General features: G+C 42.3%; 1 protein-coding gene across 3 annotated transcripts in view; it reads left to right on the top strand.

The window, feature by feature from the left end:
* Window positions 1-27,420, top strand: part of CDH17 (cadherin 17) — a 67,831-nt gene that overhangs the window by 34,340 nt on the left and 6,071 nt on the right. For 2 of the 3 annotated variants that reach the window (XM_012772857.3, XM_012772856.2), the window contains exons 6-15: window positions 1,605-1,763; window positions 1,862-2,061; window positions 4,705-4,836; window positions 5,141-5,291; window positions 8,921-9,136; window positions 12,947-13,023; window positions 14,964-15,155; window positions 20,010-20,254; window positions 23,170-23,300; window positions 25,890-26,129. In XM_012772857.3, the coding sequence (XP_012628311.2) occupies window positions 1,605-1,763; window positions 1,862-2,061; window positions 4,705-4,836; window positions 5,141-5,291; window positions 8,921-9,136; window positions 12,947-13,023; window positions 14,964-15,155; window positions 20,010-20,254; window positions 23,170-23,300; window positions 25,890-26,129 (1,743 nt within the window). Of the gene's footprint in view, window positions 1-1,604; window positions 1,764-1,861; window positions 2,062-4,704; window positions 4,837-5,140; window positions 5,292-8,920; window positions 9,137-12,946; window positions 13,024-14,963; window positions 15,156-20,009; window positions 20,255-23,169; window positions 23,301-25,889; window positions 26,130-27,420 lie in introns of those variants that run through there. The other variant, XM_076005158.1, reaches the window with a different exon arrangement.

Genomic DNA, 27,420 nt, shown 5'->3' on the forward strand with positions numbered 1-27,420 from the left:
CCAAGTTGTGACAATAAAAATGTCCCCAGACATCACCAAATGTCCAACTGGTCAAAATCACCCTCATTTGAAAAATGGTTTTCTAGGGTGAGCTTTAAAAATACCTTAGAGCTCTAGAACAATCTAGAACATTCTGGAAAGGTGAGCTCACTCTCCCATATCCTCTCAGGAACTTACATTATCATAGTCATTGCTTTTTCCCAGTTTTTTCTTCTGTTACATCTACCTCCCAGCTTGTTCCTTCTCTTTGCTGCATTAACAACCTACTCTCCATTTGTACAGAAACCCTTTGCCAAGGTATAAGTGTATGCAGCAGGCACCTAGGAGTAGAATCACATCATAACTGTGCACAAAACAAAAATGAATGTTAGACTTCTGGGTTCTCAGAAAGACTCCTGGACATTTCCATCAACTCACCATTGAGCTTCCCTTTACGTTAGTCTTCAATGCCCACTTTCAATTATTCAGAGGGAAAAATTTACTTCCACTTTATTATATGGAGCAATTTCACTGTCCCTTAGATTGGACACCGAAGACTCACTAACAGACTCTGATACTGAGGTCTCCAAAGAACATTTAGACAGGTGGGTTCTGTCCAGTGGTATCTTGGTAAATGTTTAACAGGTGTTTCTTGGGAGGATGGAGGAAGCAAATCCCTGATTTGTAGCATTTACCAATTTCCATGACATAAATAACTCCCACAATGGCCTCTCTCAAACTACCAATGATGTTAAAAATTGACTCACAAAATTTCATTTATTTAAAAAATTTTTTTATTGAGGTAAAACATACATATATAACTTACCATTTTACCATTTTTAAGGACTCACAGAAGTTCTGAAAATTCAACGATTGGCTCCCATGAGCTGACTCCAGTATTCCATTCATTCTATCAATATTGAATATATTAAAAATTAAAGCTGAGAAATTTAAAAATATTAATTCATTTAACATAAAACATTTTGATGAAAAATAACTACTTTCAAGGCAAAAATAATTTAGTGAGAAAAATGGTATTTGCTCTAATTTTTGCAAATCTTTTAATGTCTGAATTAATAGAAAACAACTGAATTCTCATGTCTATTTCTACATTCATTCCGTTGCCATATAATATTTTAGTTGTAGTATATGAAGAAAAATTAGACTTGTACAGATATGTAGCTTAAAAAGAGATGAATATTTTAATAACATTTTCAGATAACTGTAGACATTCAGTGATATGTACCAAAACTCAATGGGTGGTGGTTACTTAAAGATTAGTTGCAATGTGGAATATGAAACCATATCAATGATTTATTTTGTATTCCTTTACACTAAAATCCATTAAATTATCTTGTACTTTGAATGGATCTTTTACACATACACAGTTTTTAACTTTATGGATATCTTGAAACAGTTTCTGGGATCCCTAGAGGTTCCTGGCCCACACTTTGAGAAATCCTATCTTAGGGGAAAAGAGCAGAATAAAGATTTATTTCTCCACTAATATGAATTTTCACACCTTCCCCCATTCTGTCTCTGCTTCTTAGAAGGCAAAAGTGGCTAAGCTTGGTTCGGGTTTCAATTAATATCTTTTATTTTATTTTTTCCCCTGGGTACAACAGGAAAGCCCTTCATGTATGTCAATGCTACAGACCTGGATGATCCAGCCACTCTCAATGGCCAGCTTTTTTATGAAATTGTCATCCAGCTGCCCAAGATCAACAATGTCATGTACTTTCAGATCAACAACAAAACAGGGGCAATCTCACTTACCCGAGAAGGTACGTTGATGGGTGCCCTATAGGACTGTCTCAGTCAGAAAAAAGGACTTAGGTATATCTCTGAAAGTGTCTGTTTTCTTCTCACCAACTTCCCACAGGGGCTCAGGAATTGGATCCTGCTAAGAACCCTTCCTACAATCTGGTGGTCTCAGTGAAGGACATGGGAGGCCAGTCTGAGAATTCCTTCAGTGATTCCACGTCAGTGGATATTACGGTGACGGAGAATATTTGGAAAGCCCCAGAACCTGTGGAGATAGTAGAAAATTCCACAGACCCTCACCCCATCAAAATCACTCAGGTAGTGCCCCAGTAACACCTAGAACCTATTGGATAAATGGCCTCACTTTGTAGAGCCCCACCCTCATGGTCTCTGCTGATCCATATCTTAGATACATTTTTGCATAGCATAAAGCACATGGAATAGTCCCTGGACTTGACATCATGGGCAGAAAGCTTGGGTTCAGATACATATTTGAGCTTTCAGAGAGGACTTCACTCACCCTCACCTTAAAAGCAGCAGTCATGTTTGTTCTTCCCTGTCAGTAGTGTGGGGAATGGCTGCCCTACAGTGGGTTGTACGTGGTGCACACATTGTCTATATGTATATGATTTGAATTTAAAGTTGCAAGAATTTTTGAAAATCTGCTTCCTATGCTTGTGGGAAAAATCTTGACCCAATAAACTCATCCTGTCAGAGGCTAAGGGATAGAGACAGGACTGCCAAAGGGTAAGAGAGTCCCAGTAGGCAACCTGGACCCTTGGAGACACCCTTTCCCCACACTGTTCCATCTTCTGTGTGTGCCTCTTGCCTCTATTCAAATGCTGCTCCTCCCAGCTTCTATGGGCTCCCTGGGGCCCCTCCTACCTTAGCTCCTGGGAATCCAACCTAGACTCTATCTAGATCTGAGCTTTTCTAGAAGCCCAGGAGGTTCCTTGACATGAAAGCTGGGGGTCAATGGGCCATCCCTGGATTAGAAAGTAGACAACCGAAACCATGTTCTTGCTCCATTACTTTAATGACTGATCGTGAACCAAGCAAGTCATTTAACTAGTCTGAGCCCCAATTTATCATCAGTAAAATGGGGATAATAACACCCCTCAGTGTTATGAAGATGAATGGAGATGTAGTGTCTGTGAAAGTGGATAAAAGATGTTAATGTTATGAAGAAGTACTAGTTTGTAGTTTCCCTAAAAATTTTTTTAAAAATGATACTATTGCTGTGAAGGGACCCTGGAATGGCCCATCCCACCATATCTATTATCTAACCTAAAGGGACTCTTATTTATTGAATGTTGAATTAATGAACTTCATCTTCAGGAACAACAACAACAAAAAAGAATGAAAGCAAGGGGAATTGTGCTTTCCCAGCTAAGAAAACATGTTAGCATTGATTACCCTGAGATCAAGTTATCCCATAGGAATCTATAAATGCTCAAAATAACCAATACACTCAGTTGCTCTTGGGGTTGTCAAAGAAAGGAAATTCTGGGTGCCACACCCAATTTCCAGGCCTGTACGTTTTGAAACTCAGGAGAGTGGAGAGGTGTGCAGCTCAAGAAAAAAGAAATAAGGCCAAGTTTTTAGGACACAAGAGAGCTCACTTTAGAACCAGGAATATGGTCTTTGGCATGGACAGTGGGAGATAGTTAAATGACTAGCAAGGGACAAAGTTGTGTCCTTGATACCTTCCCAGGCTGGTCAAAGAGAATTGTTTAAATGGTGATATAGCACATCTTATATTTTCCTGGTTAGAGCTGGAACCCATACTACTAAGTGAAGTATCCCAAGAATGGAAAAACAAGCACCACATATACTCACCAGCAAACTGGTATTAACTGAGCAGCACCTAAGTGGACGCATAGGAACTACAGTAATAGGGTATTGGGCAGGTGGGAGGAGGGAGGGGGGCGGGTATATACATACATAATGAGTGAGATGTGCACCATCTGGGGGATGGTCATGCTGGAAACTCAGACTTGTGGGGGGAGGGGGGAAAGGGCATTTATTGAAACCTTAAAATTTGTACCCCCATAATATGCTGGAAAAAAAAAAAAAGAATTGTTTAGTGTGGAAATTTCAATTAGCTGTAGGACCTTGGGCAAGTCACTTGAATTTTTTGTGCCTTTGTTTCCTCATTTCGAAAATGGGGATAACAGTAGCCTCTACTTCATTAAGACTGTTTGAGGATTAAATGAGACAATATATAAAAATGTTGAGAATTACATGTGACATGTGGTAAAGCCTCAATAAATATATTATTAGTATTAGTATTAGAATATCTAAGAGATCAGGCCCTGTTTATATAGCAAGGAAACTGGTCTTACTAGTGAGTTTACCAGTTTTTTTTTTTTTTTTTTTTACCAGGTTGTTTACAAAACAACTCTAGGAGTTGGCAGTTATTCTTATCCCTGAAGTCTTTCAGACTAGATATTTAGGGGAGGAATGTGCCTTATTTAGGTGTCATTTGTCTTACTTAAATAGTACCAAGGAGAAGGGTCTAAAGTGGCCACTGTTGTTCTTATTCATCTTCATTGGTAAGTTTTAGAAGCTTCATACATCATGGCTTAGTGTTCAGATAATGGCAGCTACAAAGTACATTTTGTTTCTTAAATTGATGTTTCACAGATATGCAGCTTTCACAGTCAGACTTCTAAAAGAAAACAACTCACCAACCCTTTAGAGGGTTCAACCAAGAATTGCTTTAGAGAAGAAAAATTTCCTGGTGTGTGTGTGTGTTTTTATGAGCAATATAACTTGATGGGGAAAAAAAGGACTCATTTTAGGTTGAAAATGAAAAATGTAATTGAGTTGTTATAGGAAACCACAGACATACAAACAAGGTTGTCAGAAATTTCAAATTAAGAACCAAAAAACTTGTTAATTTCCTTTCCAGTTCTCTCTAAATGTGTCTTTCCTCACAATTCACTTCGGGCCCTGTAGGTGCAGTGGAATGATCCAGGTGCACAATATTCCTTATTTGAAAAAGAGAAGCTGCCAAGATTCCCATTTTCAATTGACCAGGAAGGAAATATTTATGTGACTCAGCCCTTGGACCGGGAAGAAAAGGATTCAGTGAGTAAAATGGGACGAGTTTCATAGGCAACAAGACAAAGTCCTATGTCCATCTACAGTTGACAGCAAAATTGATTTTACTTACAAAAAAAAAAAAAAAATCTGCATTCCAGACCCCAGCATATTATTGGCTTTCAAATACATTGCAATTTGGTAATTTTCCCACAATTTTGGCCCATCTCATTTTTTCCTAAGCCAACTGAAGATAAGTGGGTAAATGAAATAGAAATGAAACAGCTATTTTCTCTGCCTTATAAAGGGGTGGTGAGAAAACCTTGTCTTAACTCTGACCTTCCTGTTGTAGTATGTTTTTTATGCGCTTGCAAAGGATGAGCACGGAAAACCACTTTCATACCCTCTGGAAATTCGTGTAAAAGTTAAAGACATTAATGATAACCCGCCTGCATGTCCATCTGCAGTGACTGTATTTGAGGTTCAGGAGAATGAACAACTGGGTAAGAGATGCTGTGTAACTGTCTTCCCCATGCAAACTCTGGAATCCCTTTCTCCTCTCCGTTGGGTAAAGGTGGGCAGGTAGACCTAACTGGGAGTAAATAATCCATGTCTGTAGTGCAGTATAGAGGCTAAATGCACCTCAGGTTTGGATCAAGGATTATCTGGGTAGTATTCTTAAATGGGAGCTTTTATAATGACCACCACCACTACTGCCACTATTACTACTACTATCACCCTTACTACTATCACTAGTACCATAACTACTTACATCAGTATCCTGTGTATGTGCATAGGGATATCTCATTTGCAAGATTTTTCCCATAAATTATTTGACCTCTAATAAGCTCATTAAAAGAGATACAATTTCATCAAATTTGCTAAATAATTTATTTAAATAAACATTTACACCCAAAGTCAAGATACCCTGCAATAAGTAAGCAATACCAATGGAAGTTGACTTTGACCCTTGAGCCTCCCTCTCTAGGAAGCCAATAATAATTCAGGACGCTGGTAGATGAAATTTGAGTCCCATCTATTTTTTTCCTTTTGGTCTTGACTTGCTACGTTTTCTTTCACTGTGTCTCATGATAGCTTTAGTTTTGTATGGGAACAAATACCATAAGAACATTACGATTTCTGGGAGTCTAATGACTTCCTTGGTTTGGGGACAACCCTTGTCTGTTTCCCTGTTGGTGTTGAGACCATTGACCATACTGAGCAATCTGGCTTTCCTCGAAATGTTTTGGTCTGTATTGTTGTGCACATTTCAGAGGCTTACAAGTTTAACATCCTCCGATATCTATCATTTCTAGGGCTCTGCTGCCCTTGTGGGCAGATTCTTATATGCTTTGTGGACATTCTCATCATTTTCTTTTGATCTCTCTACTCCTCTTCCTACATACCTCCAATACAGTGATGCCTTCCTGGCGTCTTGGTGGGCACTGCTTGAGTGGCTTGTTTGCTGTCAGGTGTCATGTGTAGGCTACCTATAGTCCCTGTGTTCAGCTCAGGTCCGCTCTGTTTCATCTATTCTAACTTTTGGCGCAACAGGAAGAGTTAGATGACAGCTTGAAGGATTTCAGTTAATCATAAGGAAGAGTCTTCTCACAGTGACAACTGTGTGACAATGAAATGTGTAACAACAGCCAACCAACACTTGTGGCATCACCCTTTTTGGAAATCTGGGATGGTCTGTGATGCTGAATAAAGGCAGAAAACCTTTGAAGACCTTTCTAGATGATACCTGATGTCTCTTTGCATTGGGCCAAACATTTAATATAGCGTTATTTATTGCTGCGTAAAAAATTGCCTAAAAACTTAGCAGCTTAAAACAAAAAATATGTGTCATCTCACAGTTTCTGTGAATCACGAATCTGAGTACAGCTCAGCTGGAGTTATTCAGCTATTCAGAGCGAGAGCGAGAGAGAAAGGAAAGATAAGACAAATCACAGGTGTTCTATAACCTAATCTCGGAAGTGACATCCCATCAATTTTGCCATGTTCTATTCATTAGAAGTCAGCAGGCCCAGCCCACACTCAAAGGGAGGAGGTCATGGAAAAGCATGAATATCAGGAGATGGGGATTACTGGTTTTTAGGGGCTTCCTCCCTCATTTGGGAAGAGAATAGTACTCATTTTCTCAGACTGGTGAAGTCATCGTTGGTAGAATAAATTATTCAGGGATCAGCATGCTATTTACCTCTCTAAAAGTGAGAATTTACTTTGCAAAGATATTTCACAAAGCTTTTAATGGACCAAGAATTCTTATAAATCAACCGAGTATATATATGTAGCCTGAAAAAGCAGCAAGACGATGCCCCTTCCCTGTGGGGCTTCCTGTCTAGCTGAGCTGGCAGCACATGCGTAGATGGAAACATTAACAAATAAAATGCTAAATCATTCCTTGGTACATTTACATTTTCCTCTTTGGTATCTTGTATTAGCCAGTATCTTGTAGGACTTGTGTCCCCAAGTCTTAGCAATATCAACATTGATTCTTGAATCCCACTTACAATCAAGTCCCACATATTCATGCTGGAAATTTAGCCCCTCATAAAAGCCCCACCTTCCTGGAGTGTTTCTAGATGCCCTCCAGGAGATGCTGTGTGTACTCCTGGATCAATCTGGGCTGCCACTAGTTTCCGGCCTCAGTCACTCAGAGACGTGGTTCTCTTTTCGCCTCTGGCTCCTGCACAAAGTCGTCCACTCCCACGGATGGGTGTCCCCTGGTGCCCACAGTCCTCATGGGGCCTCTGAGACCAGGATGTTCTCTGTAGATTGGGAGAACAGTGTCCTTGGTCTTGTGCTCACTTGCTGAGTGGAAAGTCAAACTGCCCTTGCCCCAAAGCCAAGGGCAGCTTAGACACCAACGCATCACAGAGTTTAGCAAGATGCTCCTTCTTCCCTACACACAGATACTTTGTTTGCCAGGGCACGCACATGCCACGAACATTACCTGGTTGTGATGGATTCTAAAGTAAGTGGCTGCCACTGCACTAGATGTATATTCTCTTCTGTCCTGTTGCTCACGACCGTCCCTGCACCCAGCCCCTGAGACACATCTGCATGTGTCCAGCTCCATTGTGGACATAGCATAGGTACTTCCCTTCCCCTCCTCCCACCCCAAACCCAAAACACCTCCACATTTCCATATAGGTCAGTGGATGCAAACTGATACGGGGAGCAAGGTGTAAATTAACTGCACAAATGAGTTGAACTCCAGTTTTAGCTCCTAGGTGGGATTCTTGCTGCGTATAAAGAAAGCACATCACAGTTCCCATTTCACAGAGTAAGAACTAGAACCTGACAGAACTCACCCAGCGCTGGAGCGCTGGGTCCCAGCCACTGACTTGTGGAGCTCCCTGCACTGAAATGCTCACGACAATACAGTACTTAGGACCGTGAACTGCAGAGAGGATCGTGCCTGTTCTTTGCCCTGCATTATCTCTGGGGTGCAACATCTCAGTCTGGGCAATTGTTTCACAAAGTTACTTAGAAGTAACCTGAGGTTGGCTGCTCTTTGCTTAGTTATCCCATTTGCCATGCACACTGGTGTCCTGGGGCTGCTGAAACAAGCCACCATGAACTTGGTGGTTTAAAACAACAGAAATGTATCGTCTCGGAGTGCAGAGGCCAGGAGCCTGAAATCCAGGTGCTGGCAGGGCCATGCTCCCTCCAGAGTCTCCATGGCAGACCTTCGCTCACCTCTTCTGGCCTCAGCTGGCTCCTGGCATTCCTTGGCTACTTGTAGCAGCAGCACTCCAATTTCTGACCTCCTCCATCTATCAGCTACTCTGCTGTGTGTGTCTCTGCATCCTCTCTTCTTGTAAGAACACCTATAACTGGATTTAGGGTGAGATTTCATGTCAAGATCCTTAGCTAGTTACATCTGCAAGGGCCTTACTTCCAAAAAAATTCCCGTGATGAGTCTCTGGTAGGCATGAATTCTGGGGGACATTCTTTGTCATGGGCCGAATCTGTCTCCCTCAAATTTATCTGGTGAAGTTCTAACCCCTGGTATCTCGGAATGTGACTGTATTTGGAGATAGCGTGTTTAAAAAGGTGATTAAGGTAAAAGTTTAATAGATCACATGGAGCCAGTTGGATTTCCTTCTTTTCTTCTCTGCAGGTAGCAGTATTGGGACTTTTACTGCCCATGACATGGATGAAGAGAATACTGCCAACAGTGTTTTAGGGTACAGAATTGTGGCGCAAACTCCCCAAATTCCCCTGGATGGACTCTTCTTGGTCCAAACCTATTCGGGAGTGTTCCAGTTAGCTAAAAGATCCTTGAAAAAGCAAGATGCTCCTCAGTACAACTTAACGGTAGAGGTGTCCGACAAAGGTCAGTGCCACACCTGCTGTCTTGAGTACACATAATTGTTTTACTTCAGTTTTAATTTGTTAGGCTGCTCTAGTGCCTGAGTATGTTACAGAATGATGCCGTGTAAACATTATCTGCTTCCTTTATGAAACACGCAACACAGGGACAGCCTGGCCTGGGTTCAAAGGCCAGAGTTGCAGCTCAGGCAACGTGATGGTGTAAGTCCAGGTCCTCTGAGAAGCAAATTCTAACAATAAATTAAATGTACAAGGAATTCATGAGGAGGACGCCTGTGAGAAAAAATGGAGAGAGGCAGGGAGAAGGCTGGGAGAGCTGTCAGAGCACAGCACAGGCCTGCCCCTGAGTGAAGGGGAGCGGGGGAGGAAGGCTGGTGGGGATGTCCCACACCGCTGAACAGTCTAAGGCAAGTTCCATAAGGCTGTTGGGGGACTCCAAAGTGGGCTGTCAAAGGAGTTCATGATCAATCTCTGAGAATGAGCTTTGCTTAGTCACTGGCTGCCAGGAGCCCTGGAATGTGAGACCTCCGTGCAAATGCAGTGACGGGTTTCGGAGCACAGAGTGAGGCCATCATCAGTTACTGTCCCTGTTGTTGCAGGTCGTCTGTCTAGCAGGCACATTCTGCAGACCATGACCATGAACAGGGAAATCATGTTTCCCAATTCTTGCTGTCAAACTCAAAGCAAGAGTCTGTATGAAAGGGGAGGAGAAATGCATGGTTTGGGAAGCTCTGTCTTTTCCTATCAGCTTCCAGTTGGCCATTTGACAATTATTAGGAGACGTTCTTCCCTAATCCTTATGTAATTTCAGATCAAGTAGTTCTTAGTCTCTGCTGGGTCACAACATGCTTTGAGAATTCTGATAACAACTATGCATTCTCAGTTGAATGCACACGTTCTTAAAAAATTTGCACAGACCCATACAAATACACTTATCTACAGAGAGATTCATTTCCAGGGTGCTCAGACTCCTGGAAGCTTAAGAATCCTTCAAGTTAACTAGCACTGAATCTTAGATTACCGAATAATTCAGTAATTGTTCTGGGAGGCACAGGTTACATAGGTATGGGGGAGAAATGAGCATCATTTCACACTGTGCTTCACACTGTATCCACACGGATGTTGACATACCAGGGAGAACCTGGGTTTTGCAGGCCTCAATGCAGAATGTTTGAAACCCAGTAATTAGACAAATATCAAGGGCTTATTATTTTCTAGCATTATGTTAAGAGGTTAAAGCAGAAGTAAGTATAATAAACCCCCCTCATCCATGATGAACTAGCCGTTCACACTCTTAGCTACCCATTCTTTTAGTGGTTATTGAGCATCTGCTTATTTGAGACACCATGGAAGGTCCTGGGGATACTTGCAGATGAATAAGCCCTAGTGTCTGTCCTCAAGGAGAGCTCGCTGTGGTAGAGGAGATGGACACATGAATCAATAAACTGCAAGAAACTGTACAAGGTAACCCGTGAAGGAAATGAGTGGCTCAGTGGAGGGAGAGAACAGGTACGGCTTTCTGGAAGAGGTGTCACTGAACTGAGTTTTGAAGAATGAATATGATAAGTTACAAACTCACGTAGGGGTTATAGGGGAGTGAGAATCCCATGCGCAAATGCATGGGGAACTGAGGCAGTTTGAAGATATAAGTATAAAGTAAAACTTGGAGTATGAATTGTTTACATGCGTGAGTCCACGTAACCTGGAACATGTGGACCAGATTAAGTATATTTACGTATAAATATGTGTGTTGATAGACTTAAACGTTCAATTGTGCACTATAGGAAATTAGAGACTAGCCCATAATTAACATAGTTTTACATACCATCAAGGATAGCTTGACACCCAAAAGGCCTACTGCTGGCCCAAATGAGGTCTGTACAGAGCAGTGAGCCAGTGAGCTCTGGGCCTGGGACCACTCTAACCATTCTTGTTGTCTACAAATGTTCTGGGGACCAGCTGCAACTTCAATCAATATGCACGTGCTTGTAATTAGATTATGTGCCTGGCGTGTGCTCAGTGCATTGAGCACAAGCTGTAGAGTTGGACTGCCTGGGTGTATCAGGATCCCAGCAGGAAACAGAGGTCCCCTCGAAGAGTTTCAAGAAGGGTTATTTGTAAAGGTTGTGGGCAGCGTTACCCTTTGCACTCGCTTGCTTTTTTCTTAATTCCTTTATTCTACTCGGGATTTAATTTTTTAAATACCCCAGATTTTACAAAGTGTGGCAGTAGAATAAAAAACTGGAGTTTCTTTTCATACAAACTTATTTATTTGGATTTTTTTTATCTTTCAAATTATTGATACATTCAAAGAGTAATTTTAATCTCTATAATTTTTGCTAACCGTGTCGAGTCACACTGGACATCCGAGTGCAAAGGGTTAAGGGAAACCAGCAGGAGGTGGTTGCATAGCACAGGGGCAGCCTTTTTTGCTCTAAAGCCCCAAGGAGCCAGGGAAGGGAGCATCCCCTGATGGAGCAAGGCCTGTGCCTGTCATTAGAGAGGAGGGTTTTTAGCAACGGGGGCTTCACGCTCCCAACTGCTCACCACCTGCCCTTTCTGCAGGCTTCTGCCAGGCCTCCCATTGGCAGAACCCAACTGTTACCCAAGGGCAAGACGTCCACCGATGCACTTCATGAGGCCAGCCCCTGGGACACAGAGCGTAGCCGGAGCAGTGGACAGTGAACACAGAGAGCAAAGGATTTGAATCCTGGTTCCACCACTAGTTAGGTGCATGACATTGGTTAGGGTACTTAACATCTCTGTCCCCTGCTTCCTCATTTGTTATTAATAAATGGAATGATAACAGTACTGACACACCATGAAGTTGTTGTGACAACGAAATGAGTGATGCAGGTAAAGCACTTTACTGTCCTGGTGCATAGAGATTGCTCACCATTTGTATTACGATGGGAACCCCAGTTCTGTTGTTATCCACATTTTATAGGTAAACCGACTGAGGCCCAGAGACATTGTGTGACACACCCAAGCTCTCACACATCTGAAAGTGGCAGAGCCAGAGTCTGAACACTGAGATTCTAGAGCCTTAACCATCTTGCAATGCAGTTCATTGTGCTTAGAAAGATGGTAGCCCTAACAAAGAACTGTCATTTTGTTTCTTGTTCTGATCTTCCCCCCACCTTCATTCAGTGATCCTCTTGGATCTAATTGAAGCTACTGTCTCTGACTAGGTCTTCGGATTGTCAAACCCACCTGTGAAAGCCTGAGACATTTCCCCAGGGTTCCTTGAGCTATGTCTGTCCCTGCCTTGCTTCCTGCAGGCTGGACAGCCACACCCTTTGGAGGAGGCTCATTCTACCACTTCCTCCCTTGCTTGGAGAGGAGAGAGCAGGCGCCCCGAATCTCCCCACCATGAAGGGCAGAGCAGGTATAGGACAGGTGTGTTCAGAGAAGGAAACATAGCCACTGGGACAGCTTTCAGGAAGGATAACTTTACACTGGGCTTTAAAGACTACTTAAAAGTTTTGCTGGTCAGAGAAAGAGAGGATGCTTCACAAAAAAGGAGCCATCAAGCTCAGGAACAGACCTTCCCTAGGATGGGGCAGGTGGAGAACAGTAGGAAGCCCAGAAAAACCTCTCTCAGGTCTGTCTTCAGCACTCTCCACCCTACCTGACGACTTGCTCGTAGGTGCAGGTGGGAGCAGAGGACCCTCCCTCCACATAACTTGCATGTCAATTGCAAAATTGTGGCTAAGGCTGTCACTTCACTTGTAAATTATTTTCTTACAGATTTCTGATTTTCATGCATGATTTCCAGTGAAAAGTTCTGTGATATATAACTTTGGTTTTTCAGATTTCACGACCCTCTGTGCTGTGCAAATCAATGTTATTGACATCAATGATCAGATCCCCATCTTTGAAAAATCAGATGTGAGTACTTTTCCAGTTTGTTTTTTCTTTGCTTTGTTTATATCACTCAACCCCTGCTTCTGATGAAGACACAGACAGTAGTTAGGAAAAGTGTCAGACTTAACAGGTAGCCTTGGTGAATGCACTGATAACAAACCCAGACACCATCTTCTGTGGAAGTCTTCAGGGAACAATAACTTTCAGGGTTATAGTTATCCAGAGATGTCTGTTTATAAACTCCTGCCAACAGCTCATTTATTCTAAGGGCTGCTTAAAAGCTGCCACCACAATCTCTGTCAAATTGAAAGGAGTTGAATAGCCGCTTGCAGTTTATCATTATATATTCTGTGTGAATCAGGACAATAAATAGAGTACTGCTAGGTTCAAACTAGCACTTTTAGTCAAAAACTTAATATTTGGAATCTTGACAATTTAAACTCACTTTATAATAATTGGGCACGAGAGAGAGAGAAGAAAAATGTTAATCTCTCTGGCTTATGCCAAAGAAAAATGCACTCAAGGCATTTGCAAAAACTAGAATTGGATGAAAAGGAAAAAAGAATCAGTTTAGAACCTTAGGAAAAATGCAGATTACTGTTTTTGTTTTTTGTTGGTGTGGGCTTCAGACTTGGTGATGGCTTTATCACTGCTCCCCTTACAAGGGATGTCTCTGTTTTCTTTGAAAGAGAGAGAAGCCCATTTGAAGAGACTGTTAATGTCACGTTTGAGTCACTTATGAGGTGGCCCAGAGCCCTGTGATGATGTTCATAAATCAAAATCGAGACAAGGCTGTGACAAAGAAGGGAATTGATTTATGAAGGGGCTCAAGGTGGGAAGAAGTGAGACTAGGCGTACCTTGTGTAACAGGCACTGAGGTTAAGCAAGCATAGAATAAAGAACCCGTTTCTTCTCAGCCCCCACGCTCTTGGGCATTTTAGCCTTTCCTAATGTTATGATTTTTTCCTATTTTACCTCCTAGACAGTGCTTTTTTAGACTGAGGGTAAGAATCCTGCTTTGGGAGTCTCAGGGCTTAAATACACATCTGGCTACAGAGAGAGGGAACCTGCTGCTTTCATTGCCGTGGTCGCTTCCAGACCCTGCTTGCTGCCACCTCTAAGATCATGATGCCGAGGGATGGTCTGGGGGTTTCCAGGGGAGTGGGAGATGAGCTAGGCCGGTGACTAAGAGCACAGGCTTTGGAGTTGGCAGACATGGGTTCACATCCCAGTTCTGTGACTCACTAGCTGTGTGATCATGGGTAGGTCTAACCCCTCCAATCCTTTGCTTCTCTGTAAATGGAGATGGTAATATAGCTACTCAGTAGGGTGCTGTGTTGCTCTATTGAGCACCTACTATGTGCCAGCCTTTCGGGAGCTTTACATACATTATCTTCCTTAACCCCCATGGCAAACATGAAGCAGGTTCTATTGTTATTATCTTCATTGGCCAGATGATGAACACTTAGCAAGGTAACTCGCTTCAAGCCATCTAACTAACAAGCGGCAAGCCTAGGATTCGTATACAGGCTCTTTGACTCCAAAGTTCAAGCTTATAATTAACTTCTATTCCTTGGTTGATTTAAGAGTTAAAATAGTATATATAAAGTGCCTGCCACATTATAGGTACTCAATCCATTGCAGCTATTTATTTATATCATTACTACTATAATAATAATTATAGTTATTAAACATTGGATAGGGGAGGAAGGGAGTCTGTCTTAGAATCCTACCCGTACCCGTCTGAGATGCTGTGTTCCTTGGTATGATGGACATCAGTTTGTGAGTGTGACTGATGTTAAAATCAACTGCAACGTGGTCACCAATAGGGAAAAACTGCCCTGTACATATTAATGCAAACTACAACTTGTGTCCATTCTGAAACCAAAGAGACAAATTTCTCCTTTGACAGTGATGCTTCATGACAGTGGACATTCTGTTTCCTTTCCCCGTTTCCTCCTTAGTATGGAAGCGTGACCATCCCTGAAGACACAAAAGTCGGGTCCATCATCTTAACCATCCAGGCCACTGATGCTGATGAGCCATTCACGGGGAGTTCCAAAATCCTGTACCGTATCACAGAGGGAGACAGTGAGGGACGACTGGGCGTTGACACAGATCCCCACACCAACGCTGGATATGTCACAGTCAAAAAGGTAAATTGCCCATTTAATGGAATTTGTCTTTTTTGTGGATTAATTTACTAATGACAGTATGAAGATCTATAAGCAGAGGTGACATGTTAGCAGTGACCTCTCAGACATGGTGGTGACTGCTGGAGCACTCTTTGTCTTTCCTGTCCTCCTGTCAGACAGAAAACCAGGCTTCCAGTCCTGCCTCTGTCCCTGGTAGGCCAAGTAATTTTTGCAGGGAGGTAATGTTGCCATGTAAAATATATAAAATATTGCCTGTAATCCTAGCATTGTAGGAGGCTAGGAGTTCAAGACCAACCTGAGCAAGAGTGAGACCTTTTCTCTACTCAAAATACAAAAATTAGCCAGGCATAGTGCTGTGCGCTTGTAGTCCCAGCTACTTGGGAGGCTGAGGCAGGAAGATGGCTTGAGCCCAGGAGTTTGAGGTTGCAGTGAGCTATGATGATGCCACTGCAGTCTAGCCTGGGTGATAGAGCATGACTCTGTCTCAAGAGAAAAAAAAAAAAAAGAAAAGAGAAAAATACAGGAAGCACAATGTATGTTCCATGCAATATTTGGGACATACTTATACTAAAAAATTATTTATCTGAAATTCAAATTTAACTACCGTGTTTCCCCCAAAATAAGACAGGGCCTTTTTTTTTTTTTTTTTGAGACAGAGTCTCACTTTGTTGCCCAGGCTAGAGTGAGTGCTGTGGTATCAGCCTAACTTACAGCAACCTCAAACTCCTGGGCTCAAGCAATCTTCCTGCCTCAGCCTTCCGAGTAGCTGGGACTACAGGCATATGCCACCATGCACGGCTAATTTTATATATATATATATATATATATATATATATATATATATTTATATATATATATATTTTTTTTAGTTGGTCAATTAATTTCTTTCTATTTTTAGTAGAGACGGGGTCTCGCTCAGATTGGTTTTGAACTTCCAACCTAGAGCAATCCGCCAGCCTTGGCCTCCCAGAGTGCTAGGATTACAGGCGTGAGCCACCATGCCCGGCCAAGACAGGGTCTTATATTTATTTTTCCTCAAGAAGACACCCTAGGGCTTATTTTCAGGGGATGTGTTATTTTCCCCTCAAAGCCTCAGCTTGCAGCACGCACAGGATGGCCAGGATCTGACAGGGGAAGCCAACCTTGTTGGCGGGGCTGCCTGCACCTTTCCGGTCACCTCTGGGACAGTAGCTGTCACGATGGGGCAGATGAGAAGGGCTGCTTGTCTTTACTGCTCTGTGAGGAAATGCACGGGTTGTGCAGATATGCTGCGCAGCCACGCCCATCACTAGGTCTTATTCTCGGGCTAGGGCTTATATTACGCAAATGCTTAGAAATCCTGCTAGGGGTTACTTTATGGGTAGGTCTTATTTGCAGGGAAACACGGTAGGTATTCTATATTCATATCAGCTAAATCTGGCAGGATTGTTGGGGGGAACACACCTGGGGCTTCACTTCCCCCTTTGTAAATGTGTGGAGTTGGGCTGGACATGCACATGGGACCTTCAGGCTGTAACCCCTTCGTTCAAGTGTGCCAGATGGAGACACTTCTTGAATAGTGACTGGAAATATAGACGGGTTTCCTTTCAAGCTTGCATAGACAAGCTTATCTTTTCATTCTCCCTCCACCCTGCTTTGCTCTCATCTTTCAGGCTCTCACTCTCTCTCCCTCTGTAAGGACTGGGTAATCTGGAGCCAGAGTCTTCATTATATTAGTTCTTATTTCTTTGTACAAGATTCCTCCCAACCCTTCCTCAATCGCTCCTGTCCCCTGCTGTGTACACCTAAACCTTGGCTCTTTTCTCCGTGGCCGCCCCATCCCAGATGACTCAGTTGGAAGCAGTCCTCACTGTCATCCAAGGTACTTAAAGTTAAGATACTTTCCTGGGAGAGGGAGTGAAGCCTCGGGGTCAGAGGGTCAGCGTAGCAGCAGGAGGGAATCTGCGAGCCCGGCCACCATCTCAGGCCGGGTACTGGGGGCTGCAGAAGAAGCCTCTGCAGGACAGTTTGGAGCCAGAGTAAAGGAAAGCTGAAAGTAGAGGCTATAGATGAAAACGAAATAGAATAATTTCACAGAAAATGGACAGAAGCAGACAAAAAAGTGCTGGTGCTGAAGCAAGCCCTGGGACAGAGTTTTGCAGTTCCGGTCCCATGGTCACCACGTGTTCCAGCTCTGGCGAGGGGTCTTGCTGGGACCAGCTCAAGGCATTAACCTCCTGGGAGAGTCTCACGTTGGGAAAAGGTACCGTTACAGCTTTCTGTTCTGCTTGTGGCTGTCCACGTGGAGAGAAAGAACCATAGAAAGGAAGGATACAGGAAAGGGCAGTTTTTAGGGTTTGTCGTGGGTGGCCCAGGAAGCATGTTGGATCAGGGAAGCCGGTATGGAGAGGGCAGCACTGAGCCTCGTGGAGGGGGAGAATTGTTTCAGATGTTGGGCAAGGGCAGGCTGAGCCAGTGCAATCATGCCTCAGTTTTTCTCTTTATGAATGGGCTATTGCCACTTCTGTTTAATGGGTGAGAAACGGATATAAATTAAAGGACAGCTCCCCAGGAGGTCCTGGGTCCTCCAGGCCTGGAAAGTGAATAAAACAGTGTAGTGTTCATAGTCTGTAATACACCTTTGGGCTTTGGTTCCTTCTTATTTTGGGGTTGTTGGTCCCTTTAAGAATCTCATAAAAGCTACTTACCCTCCTCTTATGAAACAAAAACATATGCACATAGTTCCCAGGGGTTCGGAGACCCCCAAAGCCCTTAGTTGAGAAGCCCTAGGTTAGAGGCTGTTCTACTCTTCATCGGGTTCTTTAGGATTAGAACTTTTCTCCCATAGAAATATGGATTCTTTGCCTTGAGAGAGACCTTTAAAATCATGTAGAATCACTTACTTATGATATTTAAGTCCTTTTTACGCTGGCTAATCACATGTTATTTAAGCCTATGCTTGAAAACTTCCAGAGTTGGGAACTTACTGGTTTTTGAAGCAACTGTTTCCATCATGGGTAGCTCTAACTGTTAAATTCTTCCTCTTACTAAACCCAAATTGGTTTTCTGATGCTCATTCCTGGTTCGATCTGGCCTGGCCTGGAACAAGAGCAGATCATCCATCATCTCTGCTCACCCCTCCCACCCTCCATGAATTTAAAGTCTTTGATTTTGAGGTTTGGGTCCTGAGGCCCCTGGGAACTCATTTTCCACACGGAATGGAAATCTCTGTGTAAGCATTTCCCAAGCTGATTTCTGAGAACTATCTTTCTTGAAAAAAATCACATGTGTGCTGAATTAAGTGTCCCATGGTTAGGTTTGAGGCGTGCTACATTCCATTGCCTTTTCTAGGAGAGTCACGGTGCCCATTCGCATGTCATAAGCTCTGATAAGTCCTGCAGTAAAGACTTTTTCATGGCTCTGTCATCACTCTGAGAAGAAAGTGTTTGCTGACACTGGACTGAGAACCGTTCTGTATGAAACCCTTGTAATTGACACAAATTATGTATATTTTTGGTGAATAGCATGTTTTGAAATATGTATACATTGTGGAATGGCTAAATACAGCTAATTAACATACACATTACCTCGTATATTTATACTTGTTTTTGTGGTGAGAGTAGCAAAATCTACTGTTAGTAATTTTCAAGTATATATTATTAACTGTAGTCACCATGTTGTGTAATAGATCTCTTAAACTTTCTTTCTGAAAATTTGTATGCATTGACCAATATCTCCCCAATCCTCTCTTCCCCACCCTGTAACCACCATTCTACTCTCTGCCACTGTGAGTTCAACTATTTTAGATTCCACCTATAAGTGAGATCACATGGTATTTGTTGTTTTGCTTAACATACTGTTCTCTGGGTTCATCAATGTTGCAGCAAATGATAGGATTTCCTTTTTTTTTCAAGCAGAATAGTATTCCATTGTATATACACACACTACATTTTATGTATCCATTTATCTGTTGTTGGACACTTAGGTTGTTTCCATATCTTGGCTATTGTGAATAATGCTGCAGTGAACATGGGAGTGCAGGTATCTCTTCAACATCCATCAAAGATTTCATTTCCTTTTTTATGTATATCCAGTAGTGGGAATACTAGATAATATGGTAGTGCTAGGCTTAATTTTTTGAGGCACCTCCTCTGTTTGCCAAAATGGCTGTACTAATTTGCATTCCCACCCTCAGTGTACAAGGGTTCCCTCTTCTCCACATCCTTACCACTACATGTTATTTTTCATCTTTTGGATAATAGCCATTCTAAAAGGTGTGAGATGTTATCTTATTGTGGTTTTAATTTGCATTTTCCTGATGACTTGTGATGATGAGCATTTTTCATATACCTGTTGACTATGTGGATGTCTTCTTTTGAGAAATGTCTATTCTAGTCCTTTGCTTATTTTTTAATCAGGTTGTTTTCTTGCTATTGAGTTGTTTGCATTCATTATATATTTTATTGGATGTGTGCTTCGCAAATATTTTCTCTCAACCTGTAAGTTGTCTCTCTATTGTTTCCCTTGCTATGCAGAAGCTTCTTAGTTTGATGTAAGCCCATTTGTCTCTTTTTGCTTTTGTTGGCTGTGCCTTTGGGGTCATATCCAAAAGATCATCACTGAGACCAATGTCATGGAGATTTCCCCGTTTTCTTCTAGTAGTGCTACAGTTTCAGATCTTATGTTTAAGTCTTTCATCCGAGTTGATTTTCATATATGATGTGAGATATAAGTGTCTAATTTCATTCTCCTTATGTGGCTATCCAGTTTTCCCAATGTTATTGAACATATCAGAGTTTAAGAAGCATGTGGGATGTATCTTTTAAGGGAGCGTATCATCCCAAAATTAATTTTCTCCTTTTCCCCCCCACACAGCCTCTTGACTTTGAAACAGCAGCTGTTTCCAACATTGTTTTCAAAGCAGAAAATCCTGAGCCTTTGGTTCCTGGCGTAACATACAATGAGAGCTCTTTTGCCAAGTTCACGCTTATCGTAACAGATGTGAATGAAGCACCTCTGTTTTCCCAATATACATTCCAAGCAAGAGTGAGTGAGGATGTGGCCACAGGCACAAAACTGGGCAATGTGACTGCCAAGGATCCGGAAGGCCTGGACATCAGGTAAGGAGCACAGTGCTGGACAGGCCTGGCTCTGTGCTGCACCCAAGGCTAATGGGAAGGAATGGGAGCTGGGAGGGCTGGAGAAACTGGCCTGCACTGACCCTGGGCTGTGCCCCAATGGAGCAGCCAGCAGTGGAGAACTTGGCCTTGGCTGAGGCAGGTGTCAGTACCCCGTGGGGCATTCCAAGGGATGGTGGATCATTGATGTGAATCCAGGCCCGGAGAAGTGGGAAGCAGCGTCAGGCTCCATCCAGCCCGCTTGCTGCAGGTCTTACTTGAGAGAGCTGCTGAGTTCCAGAGGTGGCATTCACCTCCCAGAGCCCTCCGCAGGCCCTGTGTCTGAACCAGTTAACCAGTTCTGCGGGCAGGGGCTTGGGGAAGAGTTCCAGCCCCTCACATGGACTGAAGTTCTAGTGGGAGAGAATGAAACCAAACCCCAACTGGACAGACAAGCCTACCTTATAAGGTCAAGGGAATCTTTTGGATGTTGGGTGCATAGGTTCCTCAGCTCTCCGGAGAGCTGGTTTGGGGTTGCAAGAATCAGTCCAGACTATACCCAAGGAGAGGCTAGTGCTCAGGCTGAGGTGGCTAAACAAAAATGAGAATTGCTAAAATGGAAATATTTATACAATCTTTTTTTTCAGTGCAATAGGACCCAAAAAGATGTGTCTTATAAATGCACAATGATGATTAATTTGCTCAGGATGTATATGTATGTGTATATATCTGTATAATAGCTATAAACTCTAAGATTATATAGCTGATAAGCACATAGATAGGATTTGAACTCAGATCTTTTGCTTCTATTGTACAACACACAACATGCCCATTGTCTATGGCATAAGAAATATTTCAACATGACTCAAACCAATGCACGTAGTTGTGACAATTCTTTAAATCTCTCTAAACATTTGAGGGGAGTGGTGCCCCCCCATTGAGCTGTTGTTTAGTCACTTGGAATCAGTTCTAAAATCTTTTCTGTTTGTCAAGGAGTAAAGTTACCATCTACTGTTTTACTTTCTAACTAGTTTCACAAAGAACAGTAGGGTTTGTACTCTATGGGTTAATATAGATAACTCAAGAGTCACAAATTATAAAGAGACTCAAAATGTTTAAACGCTTACAGCCATTTATTTAACAAATGCTTCTACCTTCTTAATGAAAATGCTATAAAAATTATTGGTCAAAGAAAAGTGAATAAAAATTTTAGTTTATAAGTGGGAACAACAAAGGCATTTAAGAGGATTTCTCTGATGAAACAAGGAAAAGATAATACATATGTACTATCAAGTAGAGGTCAAGAAGATGAAGTTAGCAAGGGAGATTGAGGTATCCTGCGAGTATAGTTTGGGAAAACAAGCAAGAAAGTGTCTCAGGAATGAGGAGGCATTAATAGTTCAGGTGCTGGCAATAAGTCAGTTACGAATTAAGGATGACTCCAAACTTTTGACCTGAGCAATTTCATTCTCTAGCTCTACAACCTTACAATCCATTCGCACCCAATGGATCCTAATCCAATCCATCAGCAATTATTATAGAGTCTTTCATTGAAATACACCCAAAATCTAAATGCTTCACATTACTTCCAATGTAGTCCCAGATACCATTTCTCTTCTGGATTCATCCTTGCCCCTACCTGACCCTGGGTCTATTCACTGCAGAGTGATTCTTTAGCAAAGTAAATCAGATTGACTCCTCTTTCAGAGCCCTCCAAAGGCTTCTCATCTCTTTCAGGATGAAATCCCAGGTATATAGGATTTCTAATTTGTTACCTATACACATAGTCTAACACAGTGCTCGGCATATAGAATATAACAAAACAAAAACATTGTGAGAAAGTAACTCACATATAATTTTTATGTCATTCTCTATTTAATATGTAGGTTTTTTATTAGAGAAAATGATTTGAATATAGGCATATAATTCTTTTTAAACTTCTATTTTTTTTATTTAGGTAAAATTTCTAGAAGTGGAATTATTTGGTCTAAAGATATGAGCATCCCTGTGACTATGATGTGCTACTTTCCAAAGGGCTGTGCCCATTAGTGTTCCTGGGGTTCTAGGCTTGTTTCTCTCAAATTCATCTCTCATGCACCTACCAACGGCTTCCACTGAAAACACAGATATGACTGGGTCACTTTTCCACTTAACACCATTTGATGGCTGCTCAGGGTTTCCCATGATCTGGCTCTTTAAAGCTCTGTGGCTTCATCTTCTGCTGCCATGGCTTCCCAGTTATATCCCAGCACCGCTGAGACACCTGACCCCACATTCCTTGGCCCTGGGTGCTTAGTTCATACCCTCTCTTCTGTTGAAGCCTCCTCTTCTTGCCTTTGTTAACTTCTACCCCTTCAGAAAGACTTCTCTGGTTCCCATAAACTTCTCCTAGATTCCGCAGGTCCCCTTTCATTGTATTTATCATATTTTACTGGAATCGTTTATTCCTGTACCCCTCTCCTCCACTGACGTGGGGGCTCCTTTGTGTGACCTCCTCCTGGTACTGCCCAGCGCTCGAGAGATGTTTGCTGATGAGGGATTCACCGTCTCACCAGCAGCCTCTGAGCGTTAACCCATTTCACCCAGTGTCTCCACCACTGGGTGTTTGAGTTTTCTTAGAGTGGTAGTTTGCTAAGAGTTTTTAAAAGATACTTCCAGACGCTTTAATTGGAATTTTTTGATTTCCAGAAAAGTGTAACATTTTTCCTCAGAAGCACAAACACTGCCAGTTGTAAGAATGAATGAGTCCTCCTTCTGAAGACAGAAAACGTGCAAATGAAGTATTAATGCGAGACAATGATCCTTTAAATATGTTGTAAATAATATACAAATGATGCTGATATAACAGTATAGGGATGCATAAACCCTCTTCGTGCAAAGTAACGTGGGCTTTCTTTTGCTCTTTTCACTTTATGAAGGTATTCACTGAGAGGTGACACGAGAGGCTGGCTTAAAATTGACCCTGTCACTGGCGAGATCTTCAGCGCGGCTCCACTAGACAGGGAAGCTGAAAGTGTGTATCGGGTAAAAGTGGTGGCCACTGAAGTAGGTAAGCAAAAGAAAAAAAAAATAAGAAAAAATAGATTATCAGGGTATATATCAATAGAAATAGGACAAACTTGACAGGGTCAAAGCACCAGGATATAATCACCTTAAAGTGGAAAGATGAGAAAGGCACAAGACCAGAGTGTAGGGGAGTGCTCTCACCTGCCTGGTTTTGTTAAACATGAGGACCGCCTGTGTGCTGAGCAGGGCTCCTTCCGAGCGGGGTTGGACCCGGAGGCTGGCCAGGCTTCAGTAGGCTGCTCACTCTGTGATTTCTTCTAAGGGCTACAGCCTCTTCTAGGTTTCTGTGTCCCTGGCTGAACTACTTCCCTTCTTCCAAAGTAGTTGTGGGTTTCTCGTGGGAGCTGGGAGCACGGTCAAACCTCTGCCTTGTTGACCGAGACCACTACTCACTCCTTCAACCTAAAATTGCAGCTTGTCAGGCTTCCTCCGTGTTGAAGCAGAGTGTGTTCTATGGGGTGTTCTCCATCTTGATGTGTGTCAGTCACCTGGGGAGCTTGTTCGGTATAGACACTAGGAGTCTACCCCTGGGGATTCTGATTCAGTAAATTTGGGTAAACCTGGGTATCTGTGTTTTGATGAAATAGGGTAAACTTTCAAAAGGGAAGACTATATTGTACAGATAAGCCCAGGAGGTTTGAACCATCTCTATATAATCTTTGCATCTCATTTAGTTCAGTTGTAGTAATGTCTATCGCCTGCTGGCTTGGAATTCCGGAGAATTTTTAAAATAAAAATTAACTTATAGGAATATTATTTTTACCCAGTGATAAGGCTGGTAATGAAATCATTGAGTTTCTTTGCATTTAAATGGAATTTAAAAATGTACAGTGGGAATTCTGTTGATCTTATGCTGATCAGAGGCTGTAATTGGCTAGTAAATAAATTATTACTAAATAAATATAGTTTTAGACAAAAAAAAACCTTTCAAAATGCAAAGCTGGGGTTGGGAGCTGAAATGAGAACAAAGAAGGGAATCATAAAAATAGTCCCTGCATATGAAAATATTAAGGAAAACAAAAGTACTTCAAGTTCAAGCAAAGTGGTAGAATTGCAGGAGTGGATGCCAACTTGGAAACAGTGGGTGTGAGTGGACGGGTTGTGTGTCTGTCTCTTGCTTCAAGTTAAGCCCATTCTGTTATCACATTGTATATGTTTAGCTCTTGATTTATTAAATAAATGCTCCCAGATAATTGGCAGGAAGTTTCTGGCTGAACATTTGTCATACACTCCCCTGCATACTATCATCAGTACTTCACTTTGCACATGTCCTAAAAATTTCTCACATTTTAGAAGTTTCAAGGAGCAAAACCAGGGTCCAAAGCCCTGTTCCATTTTTAGAGTTTGTCACTGAAATGATATAGATAAAATGACTTTAAGAACACAGTGGCTTTTTCTTCTTTGGTTAAGTGTAGTCCTGGGCATAAGCACCAGTTGAGAAGAAGAGCAAGAAAACACATTTTATAGGAATCAGGTCAGAGTCAGAAATTGTAGAAATGATATCTGTGATTGCGGCCAGGGAGAAAGCTGATAGCAGTGAGTGTTTGAGTTGCACTGACAGCCCCACACTAAGCACTTAGTACCTACACCTCATAGCCTTGCATGAGAAGTTTCTCCACTATCATTGACCATATTTTATGGATGAGGAAACAAGGGCACTGAGGAATTAAGTCACTTGCCCAAGACTATGCAGCTACCAGCCAGTCATGCTACAGAGCCCATGTTTTATTTATTTTTGAGACAGAGTCTTGCTTTGTTGCCCAGGCTAGAATGAGTGCCGTGTCATCAGCCTAGCTCACAGCAACCTCAAACTCTTGGGCTCAAGCAATCCTGCTGCCTCAGCCTCCCGAGTAGCTGGGACTACAGGCATGTGTCACCATGCACGGCTAATTTTTTCTATATATATTAGTTGGCCAATTAATTTCTTTCTATTTTTATAGTAGAGATGGGGTCCTGCTCTTGCTCAGGCTGGTTTAGAACTCTTGACCTTGAGCAATCCGCCCACCTCGGCCTCCCAGAGTGCTAAGATTACAGGTGTGAGCCACTGTGCCCCGCCTGAGCCCATGTTTTATACCACTATAGCATAGTAAATAACACTGGTGCAGCCCTTTAGTATTTTCTAGAACATTCACTTACACATGTGATCCTCACAGAACCATGCCCATGCATGTCTTACACCTGAAGAAATGAGGCTTAGAAAACTTGACAGGGCTGAAGCAAGGCGTGGTAAGGGACAGGTGAGGTTGTGAGAGTTAGAGTGAGACCTTGTATTGAACACCTTGCCCCTGCTCCCTGGCTGTATGGCCCTGGGCAAGTCACAGCTTCTCTGAGCTCAGTTTTCTCATCGTAGATGTACATCAGTATTGAAGTGATGTATGTGAAATTTTAGCACATAGACCTTAAGATTTTTTAACTAGTTTTTAATGAAACTAGGTCTCTGATTCTAAGTTTGTCTAATATCTCAGTCTATCTAACTGCTTGAATTTTATTTTTTTCTTTAAGAAAGGAGAATGTCCTTGTTAAGAGGAAAATGAGTGAGCTGATACCATGTTTCAATCATTCAATTTCTTAGGCGGGTCCTCCTTGAGCGCAGTGTCAGATTTCCACCTGACGCTTATGGATGTGAACGACAACCCCCCACGGCTAGCCAAGGAGTACACGGGCTTGTTCTTGTGCCACCCGCTCAGTGCACCTGGAAGTCTCATTTTCGAAGCCACTGATGATGATTGGCAGTCATTTCGGGGTCCCCAATTTACATTTTCCCTCGCCAGCGAAAGCTTACGGAAGCACTGGGAAGTTTCCAAAATCAATGGTGAGTTGTCAGAAGCACATGGAGGAAAATAACGATGGATGATGAAATTAAGTTTTTATTTTACTTTTGGTGGGTTTGCAGTACCCCCACCCCCGAGCTTCTTCCACGCTCCAGGAAGGAAGTTCATACTTTGAGGTCTGCAGAGGGGGGCAGTGCCCAGGTGTGGAAGGGATAAAAAAACCACACAGCATCTCCCTTGGTGTAGGTGGATAGTCAGAGCATCATTTGCAAAATTTCCAATGATAACTGAGAAACAACAGATTTCTATAATTTTTTAAAAAATTTCTTGAAATATACAACTTATTGTATATCAATTATATTATTCAAAGTGTATGACTTTGAGATGATATATGTAAACATCACTGAAACCATCAGCACAATCAAGGTAATGGATGTTTCTACCACCCCCAAAAGCTTTTTCACGTACTGCTGTCATCTCTACTTCCCTCCCTGCCTGTCCCCTCTCCTCAGGCAACCACTGACCTGTTTTCTGTCACTATTGATTAGTTTTCCTTTTCCATAATTTTATCTAAATAGAATATGTACATGCATTTTGGGTCTGGCTTTCACTTAGCATAATTGTCACGGTCCTGAGTGGAGGCTCTTGGTGATCAGCGGGAAAAGAATTTCAGCACACACCACGTAAGGCAAGCAAGCAGCTTTTTTGGAAGATTGAAAGCAAAAGTGTGCTCTCTTAAGAGACAGGGGCAGGCTCGAAAAGAGGCACTGTACTGGGAGGATGTGGTTTTTGGTTTTTTGAAGTCTTGCTAATTGAGAGGAAAATTATTCCAGGCTAATGGGTTAGCTTTTACCAGGAATTATGGTGGTAATTGCTGTCACTGGATTCCTTCCCATTTTTGTACTTTATATGGTGGTTTTAGCACTGTCATGGTGATTTCAAGGGTAGAGAAACTTTAAAACCATGATGTGATATTGTAATCACACAAAGTTCATGTAAGGTGGCAGAGAGCTGACAAGCCAATTGAAGCTGGTTCTTGTCTGTGGTTATCAACACCCTTTAGTTAGACTTTACCATTGGAACCCACTCTGCAAGCCCCTGCACCCAGCTTCTAGCCTAGCCATGTTCGTCCATATGAGATGGCAAACTTCATATTGAATGTTGGGTATGCTCTGACCAGGCCTCCACCCCCTCTCCTGGGGCCTCCCTGTACCCTGAGGCATGATATTAAAATTGGGGTAATTAATAAGCCTACAATGGCTTCTGAGTATTCAAAGAAGAATCATACATCTCTCACTTTAAGTCAAAAGCTAGACATGATAAAGCCAAAAC

This window comes from Microcebus murinus, chromosome 7, assembly GCF_040939455.1.
Source record: "Microcebus murinus isolate Inina chromosome 7, M.murinus_Inina_mat1.0, whole genome shotgun sequence".
In the NCBI taxonomy this organism is placed as follows: domain Eukaryota; kingdom Metazoa; phylum Chordata; class Mammalia; order Primates; family Cheirogaleidae; genus Microcebus; species Microcebus murinus.